Source organism: Sus scrofa, chromosome 4, assembly GCF_000003025.6.
Source record: "Sus scrofa isolate TJ Tabasco breed Duroc chromosome 4, Sscrofa11.1, whole genome shotgun sequence".
NCBI classification, from domain to species: domain Eukaryota; kingdom Metazoa; phylum Chordata; class Mammalia; order Artiodactyla; family Suidae; genus Sus; species Sus scrofa.
In genome coordinates, this window is record NC_010446.5 from 79754969 (window position 1) to 79767444 (window position 12476).

General features: G+C 46.6%; 1 protein-coding gene across 4 annotated transcripts in view; it reads left to right on the top strand.

Annotated features, from left to right (window-relative positions):
* Positions 1–12476, top strand: part of PRKDC (protein kinase, DNA-activated, catalytic polypeptide) — a 162772-nt gene that overhangs the window by 67594 nt on the left and 82702 nt on the right. For all 4 annotated transcript variants that reach the window (XM_021089419.1, XM_021089420.1, XM_021089422.1 and 1 more), the window contains 8 exons: positions 1005–1231; positions 1993–2201; positions 2438–2570; positions 2994–3152; positions 3815–4018; positions 9213–9398; positions 9790–9894; positions 11395–11562. In XM_021089419.1, coding sequence (XP_020945078.1) covers positions 1005–1231; positions 1993–2201; positions 2438–2570; positions 2994–3152; positions 3815–4018; positions 9213–9398; positions 9790–9894; positions 11395–11562 — 1391 coding nt within the window. The remainder of the gene's footprint in view (positions 1–1004; positions 1232–1992; positions 2202–2437; positions 2571–2993; positions 3153–3814; positions 4019–9212; positions 9399–9789; positions 9895–11394; positions 11563–12476) is intronic.

Here is a 12476-nt window from a genome sequence, read left to right on the forward strand (position 1 = left end):
TGGAAGATTAAAATAAGGAAAAAGCATAGGAAATACACAAACCATTCTCCCCAGTTGCATTCCCCAGTGATAAACACTGTAATAACAGAGTAGTGTTTACTTTTCTAAACTTTTTCTCTCTATGTATACATAACATATGTATGTATTTTAACTTTTCAATTTCTACACATATGTGTAAATAATTTTTTGTTAACGGGATTATTCATGCTTTACTGTAATATGCTTTTTAGAAAGAAAGTACATTGGACATGCGATGTCAGTATATATAGCTTGATCTGTGAATGACCACATATTCCCAAGTTGTGTGGCTATGTCACAGTTAAGTGGTCTTCAAACTATTTTATTCATGTACTCTGAGAGGAGGGAGACATTAAAAACAGTTTACTTTCTCTCAAGCTTTAAAGTTGACCAAAAATTTTTCCTTACGGCTTTGAATAATTGAAAAAGTTTTAATTTCTGGAGTTCCTGTTGTGGCTTAGTGGGTTAAAGAACCTGACATAGTGTCCATGCGGATGTGGGTTCGATCCTTGGCCTTGCTCCGTGGGTTAAGGATCCCAAATTGCCACAACCTGTAGGTCACAGATGAGGAGGCTTGGATCCCACGTGGCTGTGGCATAGGGCGGGAGCTGCAGCTCCAGTTCGATCCCTAGCCTAGGAACTTCCATTTGCCACAGGTGTGCACATTTTTTAAAGCTTTTGGTATGATTTGGCAAATTGCCCTTCAGAAAGATCGTTATTAATTTATGATCCCACAAGTAGTATTTGAGAAGTAAGACCTAACCATTCATAGATGTGTTCTTACTGTTTAAGTCTAAATTTGAATTCTCTTAGGGTGGTTTTAATTTAGAAGTGACAAGCAATAACTGCCATTTTATTCAGCCGTCATTAAACTTGCACAATTTTGACTTAAAGTATATCATACCTATCCCCAAAGAAGAGGTTTCACGTGAATCTAGGGGCTAAGCAGGAAGCGTGTGTTAATATTTTCATGTCATTTTTTCTAGGTCCTGACACACAGTCTTCCCTCTGGAAAGCGGTGGCTTTCTTTTTAGAAAGCATTGCTCTGCAAGATATTTCGGCCGCAGAGAAGTGCTTTGGAGCCAGGGCAGCGGGTGAGAGACCCAGCCCGCAGGAGGGAGAAAGATACAACTACAGCAAGTGCACAGCCGTGGTCCGCGTCCTGGAGTTCTGTACCACGCTGCTTGGCATCTCTACGGACGCCGCCTGGAAGGTAGGCTCACGCCCTGGCTTCTTGCTCTTGGATCTCGCCGGCCCCCTGCTTTGGTGTTTCTGGCCTTCTCAGACTGTCTGCTGCTATGGGAATTACCTTTTTTTTTTTCTTTTTTTTAGTGCCGCACCCACAGCATATGGCGGTTCCCAGGCTAGGGGTCTAATTGGAGCTGTAGCCATCGACCTATGCCAGAGCCACAGCAACACCAGATCTGAGCTGCGTCTGCAACCTACACCTCAGCTCGTGGCAATGCCAGAACCCTAACCCACTGAGCGAGGCCAGGGATTGAACCCACAACCTCATGGTTCCTGGTCGGGTTGGTTTCCGCTGCACTACGATGGAACTCTGGGAATTACCTATTCTTGAAAATAATACAACTCTGCATGTGCTTTAGATTCTCATTATGTGAATGAAAGGCACATTTTAAATTTCATTTATTGGCTGTTGCATTTTAAGCTCTGGTCCAGAATCTGCCGTAGGAAACACGCCTCAGTTGGTACCTGTTAGTGTGTCTGGGAGCCTCCCAGCCACGGGTCCATGGGGTCAGTGCATTCTCAGTGCTTGCTGGATGCCAAGCCCACCCCTCAACCAGGGCTGGATGCCTGCGGCCACACTTTCCGCAGTTGTGGCAGAAGGTCTGCAGCGGAGACCCAGCGGCCCCAGAGCCTCGGGGGTGCTGTACAAGGCCCCACCAGCCCTGCCCCGGTGGGAGGAGCCTCACCTCCTGGGCACGGACACCCACGGTCGGCATGTTTGTGCAGCTCCTTGGGACCGGTTCATGCAGCACAAACCTCATGAGGCTCCTGGTGACCACACTGTGTGCGCCCTCGAGTGTGGGCTTCAATGTTGGAGACGTCCGGGTGATGGACCACCTCCCCGACGTATGCGTGGGCCTGCTGAAGGCCCTGAAGCCATCCCCGTACTGCGACGCGCTGGAGACGCTTCTCAGGGCGGAAGTCCCAGCCCGGAGGTGGGCCCTGGTCCTGGGGGTGGGTGGAGAGGCTCCCAGCACCTGGCTGCACCTGCCCGGTGCTCAGCCCCGAGATGTCCAGGCGCCACTCGCCGGCCCTCACTCGCTTCAGCTCTGTGGCTCTCAGGGCTGGGAGGTGGGTCAGCATAGGCCACTGGACATACCAGTTTTTAGTGTTCTGTGACATAAGGAGAATGGCGCTCACCTGGCTTTCCTTCTGTCTCCTGCGTGGCCAGCATTGAGGAGCTCTGTGCCGTTGACCTGTACTGCCCTGATGCCCATGTGAGCAGGGCCAGGCTGGCTTCTGTCGTGTCCGCTTGTAAGCAGCTGCACAGAGCTGGCTTCCTGCACGTGACAGCGCCATCACAGGTAAGCTCCCCTTGTGTTTCCATTTCTCTTAGCTTATTAGTCCTGTTAGTCTAGTTATTCATAGTCTTTTAAAAAACATCTGTTATGTACAGAGTATGCCAAGGTGGGGATTAGAGAAATACTTACGCCAGGCATGTCAGTGTTGCCTAGAATATAAGTATGAAAGTAAGTGTACAGAATTATAAATGTGAATTGAAAATAAAGGAAAGGATGCTGGAATAGTTCCAGCAGCCTCTGAAGACCTTTAGGCACTGACTGCCCTTGTGCATCTGAGGCCAGGAGGCAGGGGTGCATGAAGATGTCCACGACGATTGGAGGGCAGTGGTCAGTATTCGCTACCAGGGATTTTTCTCAAGGAAGGTGGGAGATTGTATTTTCTCTAAGCAACCTCCTTGCTGATAAGTCAGTGTGGCTTTGCTTTAGTCTACAGAGCAGCAGCACTCTCCTGGTACAGAGCTGCTCTCCCTGGTTTATAAAAGCATCGCACCTGGAGTTGAAGGGCAGTGCCTGCCTTCCCTGGACCCCAGCTGCAGGCGACTGGCCAGTGGGCTTCTGGAGTTGGCCTTCGCGTACGGAGGACTGGTAGGAAAGCTGCCACATGCCTGTCCTAGTGCTGTCCCGGTTCTGTCCTAGCGCTGTTGTGTGTAACACATTTGAAGCGTTTCTGGATGCAGGGATTTGTTGGGTAATTCCTTAGCTGCACGAGGACTTTAATTGATTTACATGAGGTGACTTTCTAAAGTTCTTCTTTTTAATAAAAGAGAACGACGTTCTGAGGTTGAGGTTTTGGGTCTGTCCCAGTTTGTTTCCGTACAGAACGCTTGTGAGTGTAAAGCTGACCTGTGGCCTCTTACTCCCCCCTCCTCGGTGATTCTTTGGATGGCGGATTTGGGAGAGACCTGGGGGGCGAGTCCAGAGTCCTTGTGGCTTTTAACTGTGGGGCTGGCCTCCCACGGCCTCTCTGAGGCTTGGCCCCCTTTGTCCACTCAGTGCAAACAGAGGACACCTAACGCCACTTGTCCTTCCTAGACTCTCCCCTCAAGGCTTCAGCCGTGAGATTTTCTGGAACTCTGGGAGAGTTCCTTACCCAGAGTGAAGCCTGGAAAATGGGGCCGCTCTGAACCATCTGCAGGTTAGACCACCAGGGCCCCCAGGACCAGGCCCCATAGGTGCTGTGTTTTCCACTGTCAGAGTTAACAGCTGCCTGGGGTCTCTGTGCCATCGATCTTCTCCTGTGTCCACAGTGTGAGCGTCTCGTGGGTCTCCTACTGGACACGGCGGTGGTGTCCATGCCGGTTTCAGGGGCATCCAAGAGGGGCATCGTCACCTTCTCCCACGGACAGTATTTTTACAGCTTGTTCTCAGAAACAATCAACACCGAATTGTTGAAGAACGTAGATCTTGCTGTTTTGGAGCTCTTGAAATCATCTGTGGATAATCCCAAAATGGTAATGGAATTTTCCTTTAAGTAAAATATGTTTTCTTTAGTAATGCCTGTGAAACGATTGCCCTCTTCCTGAAGTAATACATCATGAAAACAAAGTAAGGTCTCTTCTAGAAGGTTAAAAGCCCTTGCTGATGTCCAAACACAAAACCAAAGCCAGCAAAGCACAGCCTGGTGAATGGCTGGCAACATCAGTGGGTTTGAGACCTTGCTCTCTGTTTCTCTCGGGCCTCATGCAGTGAGGCCCAGCTCTGTTGGAGGGACGTGGCATCGGAGGCCCTGATCCTGGCCCCAGGCCAGCCTGCCTTTGGGTCCCCACCAGCCCCTGGCTGGCCCGTGCTCATGGTTTCCAGGGGCTCAGCTGAGTCCTCCTCCCCATGTGTTCCCGTGGAGTCCTCTTCACCTTTACACTGAACCTTTGCAAGTCCGGGTTTAACGTGTACATGACTCCGGTTTGCTGAACTTACACAGTTTTGAAATTTAACCTGGTCACTAGACAATCAAAAATTGTTAACTGTTGGTGCTCCTATTGTGGTGCAGTGGAAATGAATCTGGCTGGTATCCGTAATGATGCGGGTTCAATCCCTGGCCTCTCTCAGTGAGTTGGGGATTTGGTGTTGCCATGAGCTGTGATGTAGGTAGCAGATGTGGCTCTGCTGTAGGCTGGCAAAAAAAAATTTTAACTGTTGGAATAACCATTCTTAGGGAGAGGCCTAATTTCCTAGAGTTAATAAGCTCTTATTCCAAACAGTGCTTTTTGTCTGTTGTAGGGGAAGATTGCACTAGGAATTTGTCTTTTAAAAAGTTAGAAATAAAGGAGCAGTAGGCCCACAACACTCAAATACGACATTTTGACCTTTTAAACTATTCAGACTTATGGGGAAGATGATGGGTAAAGCTAACTCATTTACTCCTCAAACAACAGGGTTTTAATTGTTGTTTGAGGGTTTTTTGGGCTGCACCTGTGGCATGTGGAAGTTCCTGGGCAGGGGATGGAACCCGCGCCTGAGCCACAGCAGTGACAACGCTGGATCCTTAACCCACTGAGCCACAGGAGAACTCCATGTTGTTTTTTTTATTTTAAAGCACAATCTCGAAGGACACAGAAAACGTAGAAAAGACGAGTGTGTCAGCATTTCGGAAGCTGGAAAGCAGAAGGACCAGTGGTGAAGAGATTTCAGAGTCTGGGAAAGCTGCAGTGGGGCCTGCAGTGGGGCTGTGCTATGCAGGGGCCTGGAGGAAGGACAGTGGGATCGTGTTGTACAGCAGGCTTGGAGGAGGGAGAGGGGACTGGGTGTCAGCTAGCCCCGTCCCCCCAACCCTCCCTATCTTCAGGGGACGCAGGAGGCTAAAGGCACTGATTCCCTTGGATCAGGGATCCTGGGCATGGTTGAGGGTAGGGCCACCTTTTTCTAAAGAAACACCTTTAGTGAAGATTAAAATCACAGGATATAGCACAAGTATTTTTTTGAACAACATGGTGGAGTTTGAAATGCTTTTCACGGTATCAAAAGCACTTCATTGCTCCACTGGTGAGAATTTCGTTTTGTACTTTTATCTCCGCAGTTTAACATTAGTTCTTCAACTCTTCTGATCTTGGTCTCCTACTGATTTTTTTTTGAACAGCCAGAGTGTTTCTGGTGTATGCTGTATTTCTTATTTTGCCCATTTTTCTGTTAGGATGTATTTTCTTATTCATTTATAAAAGTTCTGTATCGCAAGGGTAGCAGATCTCTTCCATGTCCTTGAAAGCAGAAAGTCATTTTTCCTACTGGCCATTTGTCCTGCTTACTCGGAGTCTTTTTTTTTTTTTCTGTACAGAAGTATTTGGTGTGTGAAGTTTGAAATGCTTTACACCATAGCAAAGCAGAAGTGGCAGAAGTATTTGAGTTTTTACCGTTGGAGAGATACTAGTTGCCTTTTTTTTCCCTTTCTTTTTAAGGTGACACCTGCACATTGTTTTAATTTCAGCAATTATAAGACATTTTAACATCTACTAAGGCAGTGTTCCTTCTTAGCATTTTTTTTTTTCAGAATTCTTCAAGCTGTGCTTGCATGTTTATTCTTTGAGGTGGAAATTTAGAATCATTTTGTCCAATTCCACACACCCCGCTCCGAAACATGGAGGGATTTTGATTGTTAATACATTGTGGATAGAAATATATTTAACCAAGCTGACCTCTTTTAAAAAATTAAGGCACATTTTCTATGGTAGATCTCTCCATTTATTCAAACCTTTATTCATGTTCTCAAATCTTTTTCTCATACTGTTTATGTGGAAGGTTATAATTGTATATTGATTTTGTATCCTGTTTCCTAAGTTTTCGAGTTAGATTTAACAGTTTTGGGCAGAGTCTTTAGGGTTTTCTGTATATTGGATCATTTGCAAACAGGACAGTTTTACTTCCAAGTTGAAAGGATACCTTTTATTTCTTTTTCTTGTCTGATTGCTGTGGCCAGGACTTCCAATCTTGTATTGAATGAAAGTGGGGAGAGTGGACATTCTAATCTTTTTCCTGATCTTAGAGGAAATGTTTACAGCTCTCCATGGTTGAGTATGATGTTAGTTTGTGGTCTTGTCGTATAAGGCCTTTATTAGGTTGAAGTGTGTTCCCTCTATATCCACATTTTGAGAGTTTTTGTTGTGGATGGATGTTGAATTTCATCAGATGCTTTTTCTGCATCTATTGAGATGAATTTATGGTTTTTACCCTTAGTTTTTAATGTGGTATGCCACTTAGATTGATATGCAGGGACCGAACCATCCTTGCATCCTTGAAATAATTCTATCTTGATCGTGGCATGTGATCCTTTTAATGTATTATTGAGTTTTGTTTGCTAACATTTTGTTGAGGATTTTTGCATCAGTGTTCATCAAGGATATTTCTCCATAATTTTCTTGAGGTGTCTTTGTCTGGTTTTGGTATCAGATTAATGCTGGTCTTGCAAAGTGAGTTTGAGGAGGTGTTGGTTCTTCTTGAATGTTTGGGGGAATTCATCATTGAGGCTGTCTGCTTCTGGACTTTTCATTTGTTGAGATGTTTCGATTACCAGTTGTATCTCCTTACTAGTGATTGGTCTGTTCAGATTATTTATTTTTCATGACTCAGTCTTGGTAGACTATATGTTTCTAGGAATTTATCTCTTTGTTCTAAGTTGTCCAATTTGTTGGTGTGCAGTTGTTCGTAGTGGTCTCTCATGGTCCTTTGTGATGTACGGAAACCTTGAACACGGGGAGTTAAGTGAAAGCCTGTCTAAATTCTGAATTTGGAGGCTTTAGCCCTTTTTCTTCAATTTGGCTCCCAGAATACAGTCAGCTAGATATGCTTTCAGGCAGTATATCAGACAACTTGGAAAAACCCAGGAGAAAATCAAGGTCCTAACCAGATGAGCTGCAGTGACCCTCCCCGCCCACGGCTCGAGCATCCGCCAGGTCCTCGGTGGGCATAGGCCCTGGAGGCAGACTGTGCAGTGAGAAGGGATTGTAAAAAAAGAAACCACAGAGAGGTGAGAGAAGAAACTGTGTCCACAAAATAGGAATTACTCCCGAGAAAGAATGTCAGAGAAAGAAAAAGAAAGCTTGTGAGTTGAGATCAGCATCAGAAATTACACGTGAAGTGGATTTGGAAGATGGAATTGAGGAACTTCACAGAGAGGAGGGTAAAATGGCAAAACAGCACATAGAGGAAGATGAGGAAACTTGGGATTTATCTCTAAGGCCTGGCTCCAGGGCCTCCACCCCAGAGGGAGGGCGGGCCAAGGTGAGGCTCCAGGATGATGTTTCACAAAGGAAGGTGTTGAGTTCCAGGTGAAAAAGGCTGTCGAGGCTCTGGCACAGGGTATGAAAATATCCCTACAAGGAGCAGACTTGAAAATTCAAAACCTGGAGGGCTGACCAGGAGAAAGATCCTGAAAAGGTTCTACAAAAGGATCAGGAACCTGGATGGCGGTTGTCTTTGCAAAGCAGAGTGCATGCTGGAAGACAGAGGCAATTGTCTTTCAAAGCCCCACATAGAAGGTTTCCAGCCAGGAGGCCTGAGCGGCCAGGTCGTGAATTAGGGTGTCTCAGGGGCTCCGGTTCCTGCACCGGGAAGCTGCCAGGGACCTTCTGCACTGATGTGGGGCGGCAGGAGAGAGGGTGGGGACTCCGGGAGTGAGACCAGGTGGGTGCTGCAGAGACAGCCTGCGGCCTCCTGGATGCTTGCACGTCTGCAAGAGGTCAAGTGGACTGGGGAGAGCTGGATGACAGCAGTGGGAACAGCGAAGAAGGTGGGTGTTTGACCCCCAGGTCCCTGGGCTGGCGCTGAATCCCCACCAGGTGGACCCCCGCGTGTAACTGGCTTTATGGTTGGCCCTGAGTCCGCGTATAAGTGGATCACCTAGGTTCAAACCCGTGTTGTTCAAGCATCAGCCATTAACTCGAGGAAGGTAAAGTGTTACATCAGGAAGAACGCATGTGCCTGTACTTGGCTTGGGTCACCTGTGAGAGATGTCACATTGCCACCACGGCAAGAGTACTGAATACATAGATCTAACGATGTTGCTTTTGGGATGGAAGTGTGCGTGTGCATCCCCAGTATGTCCCTGTGTGTGTCCCCGTGTGTGTGAGCATTCCCATGTGTCTCTGTGCGTATCCGTGTGTGTCCCCCATATGCACACAGCGGGGATGGTGACAGGAGAGCTGATTTCCACTCCAATCAAGAATGACCCCAAGTAGGAGTTCCTGTTGTGGTTCAGCAGATTGGGGACCCAACGTTGTCCCCTTGAGGACTCAGGTTCAACCCCTGGCCTCCCTCAGTGGGTTAAGGGTCTGGCGTTGCTCCAAAGTGTGGCCTAGGTTGCAGGTGGGGCTCTGATCCTGCATGGCTGTGGCTGTGGTGTAGGCCAGCAGCTACAGCTCCGATTTGACCCCTAGGCTGGGAACCTCCACATGCCGCACATGTGGCTGTGAAAAGAAAACAAAAATGGCCGCAACTAGAACAAATAGTAGTTTAAGCTGATTCATCAAGGGCACCACCGTGGTAGAAACATTTGTGGAAAATGTTTGTGTTAAAGTGCTTAATGTTGTGTGGTAAGCAGCCATGAAGAGGTGGTGCCATCTTCATCTTCCAAGAATAGCTTTGGAAGGAGAGTAGATTTCATGTGTGTCCAGCAGCCGAGATGCTGAGGGTTTCTTCCTTCACGCGCGTCTCTTGCAGGTGAGTGCCGTTTTGAATGGTCTGCTCGATCAGAGCTTCAGGGACCGAGGCAGTCAGAAGCAGCAGGGGCTGAAACTGGCCAGTACCATCCTGCAGCACTGGTGGAGGTGTGACGCGTGGTGGGCCGAGGGCTCTGCTCCCGACGGTAAAATGGCAGTGCTGACCTTACTGGCAAAAATTTTGCAGGTATTTTGAGAGTCTTTGAAAATATAGTCTGTTTGCTGTTGGCATCTTTAAAAATTTGATGGAAGTTTCTTGAAAAAGCTCATTGGTTTGACAAATAAAAAAAAATTTTGACTGTTGCTGGTTACCTTATGTTTTATACCTTTTTCTGTTGTTTTACATCCTTTTATTCTCCGTATCAACTTTTATACTTTTATCTTTTTAGTGTAACTTTATATACATTGTCTTCGTGGATAGTTTAAAAATATTTCAGAACTAGAATTGTTGAAATACCGTTGAAGCCGAAGAACAAATTTATAGGTTATTTCTGAAATTTAAAAGTTTGAAAAATGTATTAAAGGAAATTGGAGGCATACCATAGAAATCTATTGTGTTTTTATTTTGCCTCTTTTAGATTGATTCTTCTGTAACTTTTAATGCAAATCACAGCTCATTCCCGGAAGTTTTTACAACGTACCTTAGCCTCCTTGCTGATTCGGATTTGGGTCTACATTTAAAGGTAAGTGGTGTAAAAGATTCCTTCCAGATTATGTTCTCCATTTGCTTTTTCCATTTTATATTTTTGTGTATTTGTGAAATTTTTTATTTTCTTAATATGGAAAATTTCAAACATATTTGAAATCAGAGAGACCGGCATAGTAAACCCCTGGGTACCTGTTGCCGGCTTCCTAGCCAGCTGTCTGTGGGGATGTTCGTTTCAGCCATAGTCACCCCCAGCAGGACGTATGGAAGGCCCTGTATCGCATTATCTGCACGTTTTGTAGTTCATCTCCAAGAGATAAGTGTGACCAGAGTGAGATTGTTGCAGTTGGAAGAAGAAATGTTTATCCTTACATCTGGATGACTAAAATGAGCTTTTTCTTGAATTCCCGTTGTGGCTCAGTGGTTAACGAATCCGACTAGGAACCGTGGGGTTGTGGGTTCAATCCCTGGCCTTGCTCAGTGGGTTAAGGATCTGGCGTTGCCATGAGCTGTGGTGTAGGTCGCAGACTTAGCTCGGATCCCACACTGCTGTGGCTATGGTGTAGGCTAGCAGCTACAGCTTGGATTTAACCCCTCGCCTGGGAACCTCCATATGCTGCAGGCGTGGCCGAAAAAAGAGAAAGGAAAAAAAAAAAAAAGCAATTCTCAGAAAAAGCCCATTTTATTTTATTTTATTGTCTTTTTGCCTTTTCTAAGGCCGATCCTGCGGCATATGGAGGTTCCCAGGCTAGGGGTTGAATCGGAGCTGTAGCCTCCAGTCTACGCCACAGCCACAGCAACACCAGATCTGAGCTGTGTCTGCTACCTACACCACAGCTCACGGCAACGAAGGATCCTTAGCCCACTGAACGATGCCAGGGATCCAACCCACTTCCTCATAGATGCTAGTCTGATTTCCTAACCCACTGAGCCACAACAGGAACTCCAAGAATTGCTGCTTTAATGAATAAAAAAAGCGTAAACTATTGCTCATTTTTACTTGAATCAATAACAAAGTATCTTGCAAATCTTTAGGATCAAGAACTCAATGGACTTTGTGATTTTAAAGTCCTATAAAAATGAAATTTTACGCTCTAATAAAATGTAACCTTTAGGAAAGCCATCTTTTTGCTAGATCCTGAAAGGGTCTCTTTGGCATTTTCTGCTGTCGTGATTAATCAGGCTTCAGGTTTATTACTGGGAGTGGAGGACCTGAGCTGCCCCAGGAGGGAGGGAGGGAACAGTGGTGAGATGCTCTGCGGCCCAGGCTGAGGGCCTGGTCTGCCTGCACCTCCCAGATGGTCTGTCCTCAGAACTGAGGCCATGCGTCCCTAGTGGAAGGAGAGGTTGCACACAGAGCCATCCTGCCCGCCTGGCACCAGTGTCCTGCCTCGCCTGAGTGCAGGCAGAGGCCCGGATGCGCCCTGTTGCGGGCCTGATGCCCTAGAAGGCATCCAGAAGTCATTGGGTCCACACAGCGCTTTCTTTGCACTCTGGAAAGCAGTCATTTGCTTGTTGTGTGTCCCTCGCTCTTCAGGGCCAGGCTGTGGTCCTCCTCCCCTTCTTTACCAGCGTCCCGTGCGGCCGTCTCGAGGAGCTGAGGTGCGTTCTTGAGAAGCTCATCGTCTCCAGTTTCCCTATGAAGTCTGAAGAATTTCCCCCGGGGACTCTGCGGTACAATAACTATGTGGACTGTATGAAAAAGGTTAGTTTTTAATAGCACCTACAATTCAAACACTGCTTGTTTGCTGTTACATTTCTTTATGAAAGAATTGAAATATTCAGCCAGAGTTCTGACTTTAAGGATTCAGTTTAATTCATTTTGAAAGCTGTGTATCTGTGGAGGCAGATGCATATCCGAATTCTATGAAACTGATTTTATCCCCATATTTATTTATTTGCTTTTTAGCGCTGCATCTGCGGCATATGAAGGTTTCCAAGCTAGGGGTTGAATTGGAGCTGTTGCTGCAGGCCTACACCATAGCTACAGCAACACCAGATCCAAGTTGCATCTGCGACCTACACCATAGCTCATGGCAACGCCAGATCCTTAACCCACTGAGCAAGGCCAGGGATCAAACCCACAACTTCATGGTTCCCAGTCAGATTCGTTTCTGCTGCACCACAACGGGAACTCCTACCCCCAATTTTAAATGGTGAAGTATTTTATGCCTAATGTATAAGTTTTGAAGAATAATACCAAAAAGAGCTAAGATAGAATATTACCAATACAGTTCAGTTTCTGAAGTTTAGTTGACTAGTGGTTATTCAAGAAACATGTGGTGGTTCTTATGTATCTTATGGTGGAAGTTTCCTGAAACAGCAGGGGCTTAGCCACGGTGGTAGCTTCCCTTTCTCCCATACAGTTCTTCATCTGCTGTTGTGACCCCTGCATAGAGCTGCAGCTCCTGTCTCGTCCCTTTTGGGAGGAAGGGAGGGGAGAGATCCTTTCCTGTAAGGGCTCAGCCCAGAACTTGCTCTTGTCAGTTCCCGCTTGACACGTACAAGTGAGCAAGGCTGTGAATGTTGTTTTTGGCAGCAGGATGCTCAGCTAATAACGTCATGGGCCAGCCAGTGGGAAAAACGAGAGCAGCACCACGGGAGGGTGGCTGGCGGTCT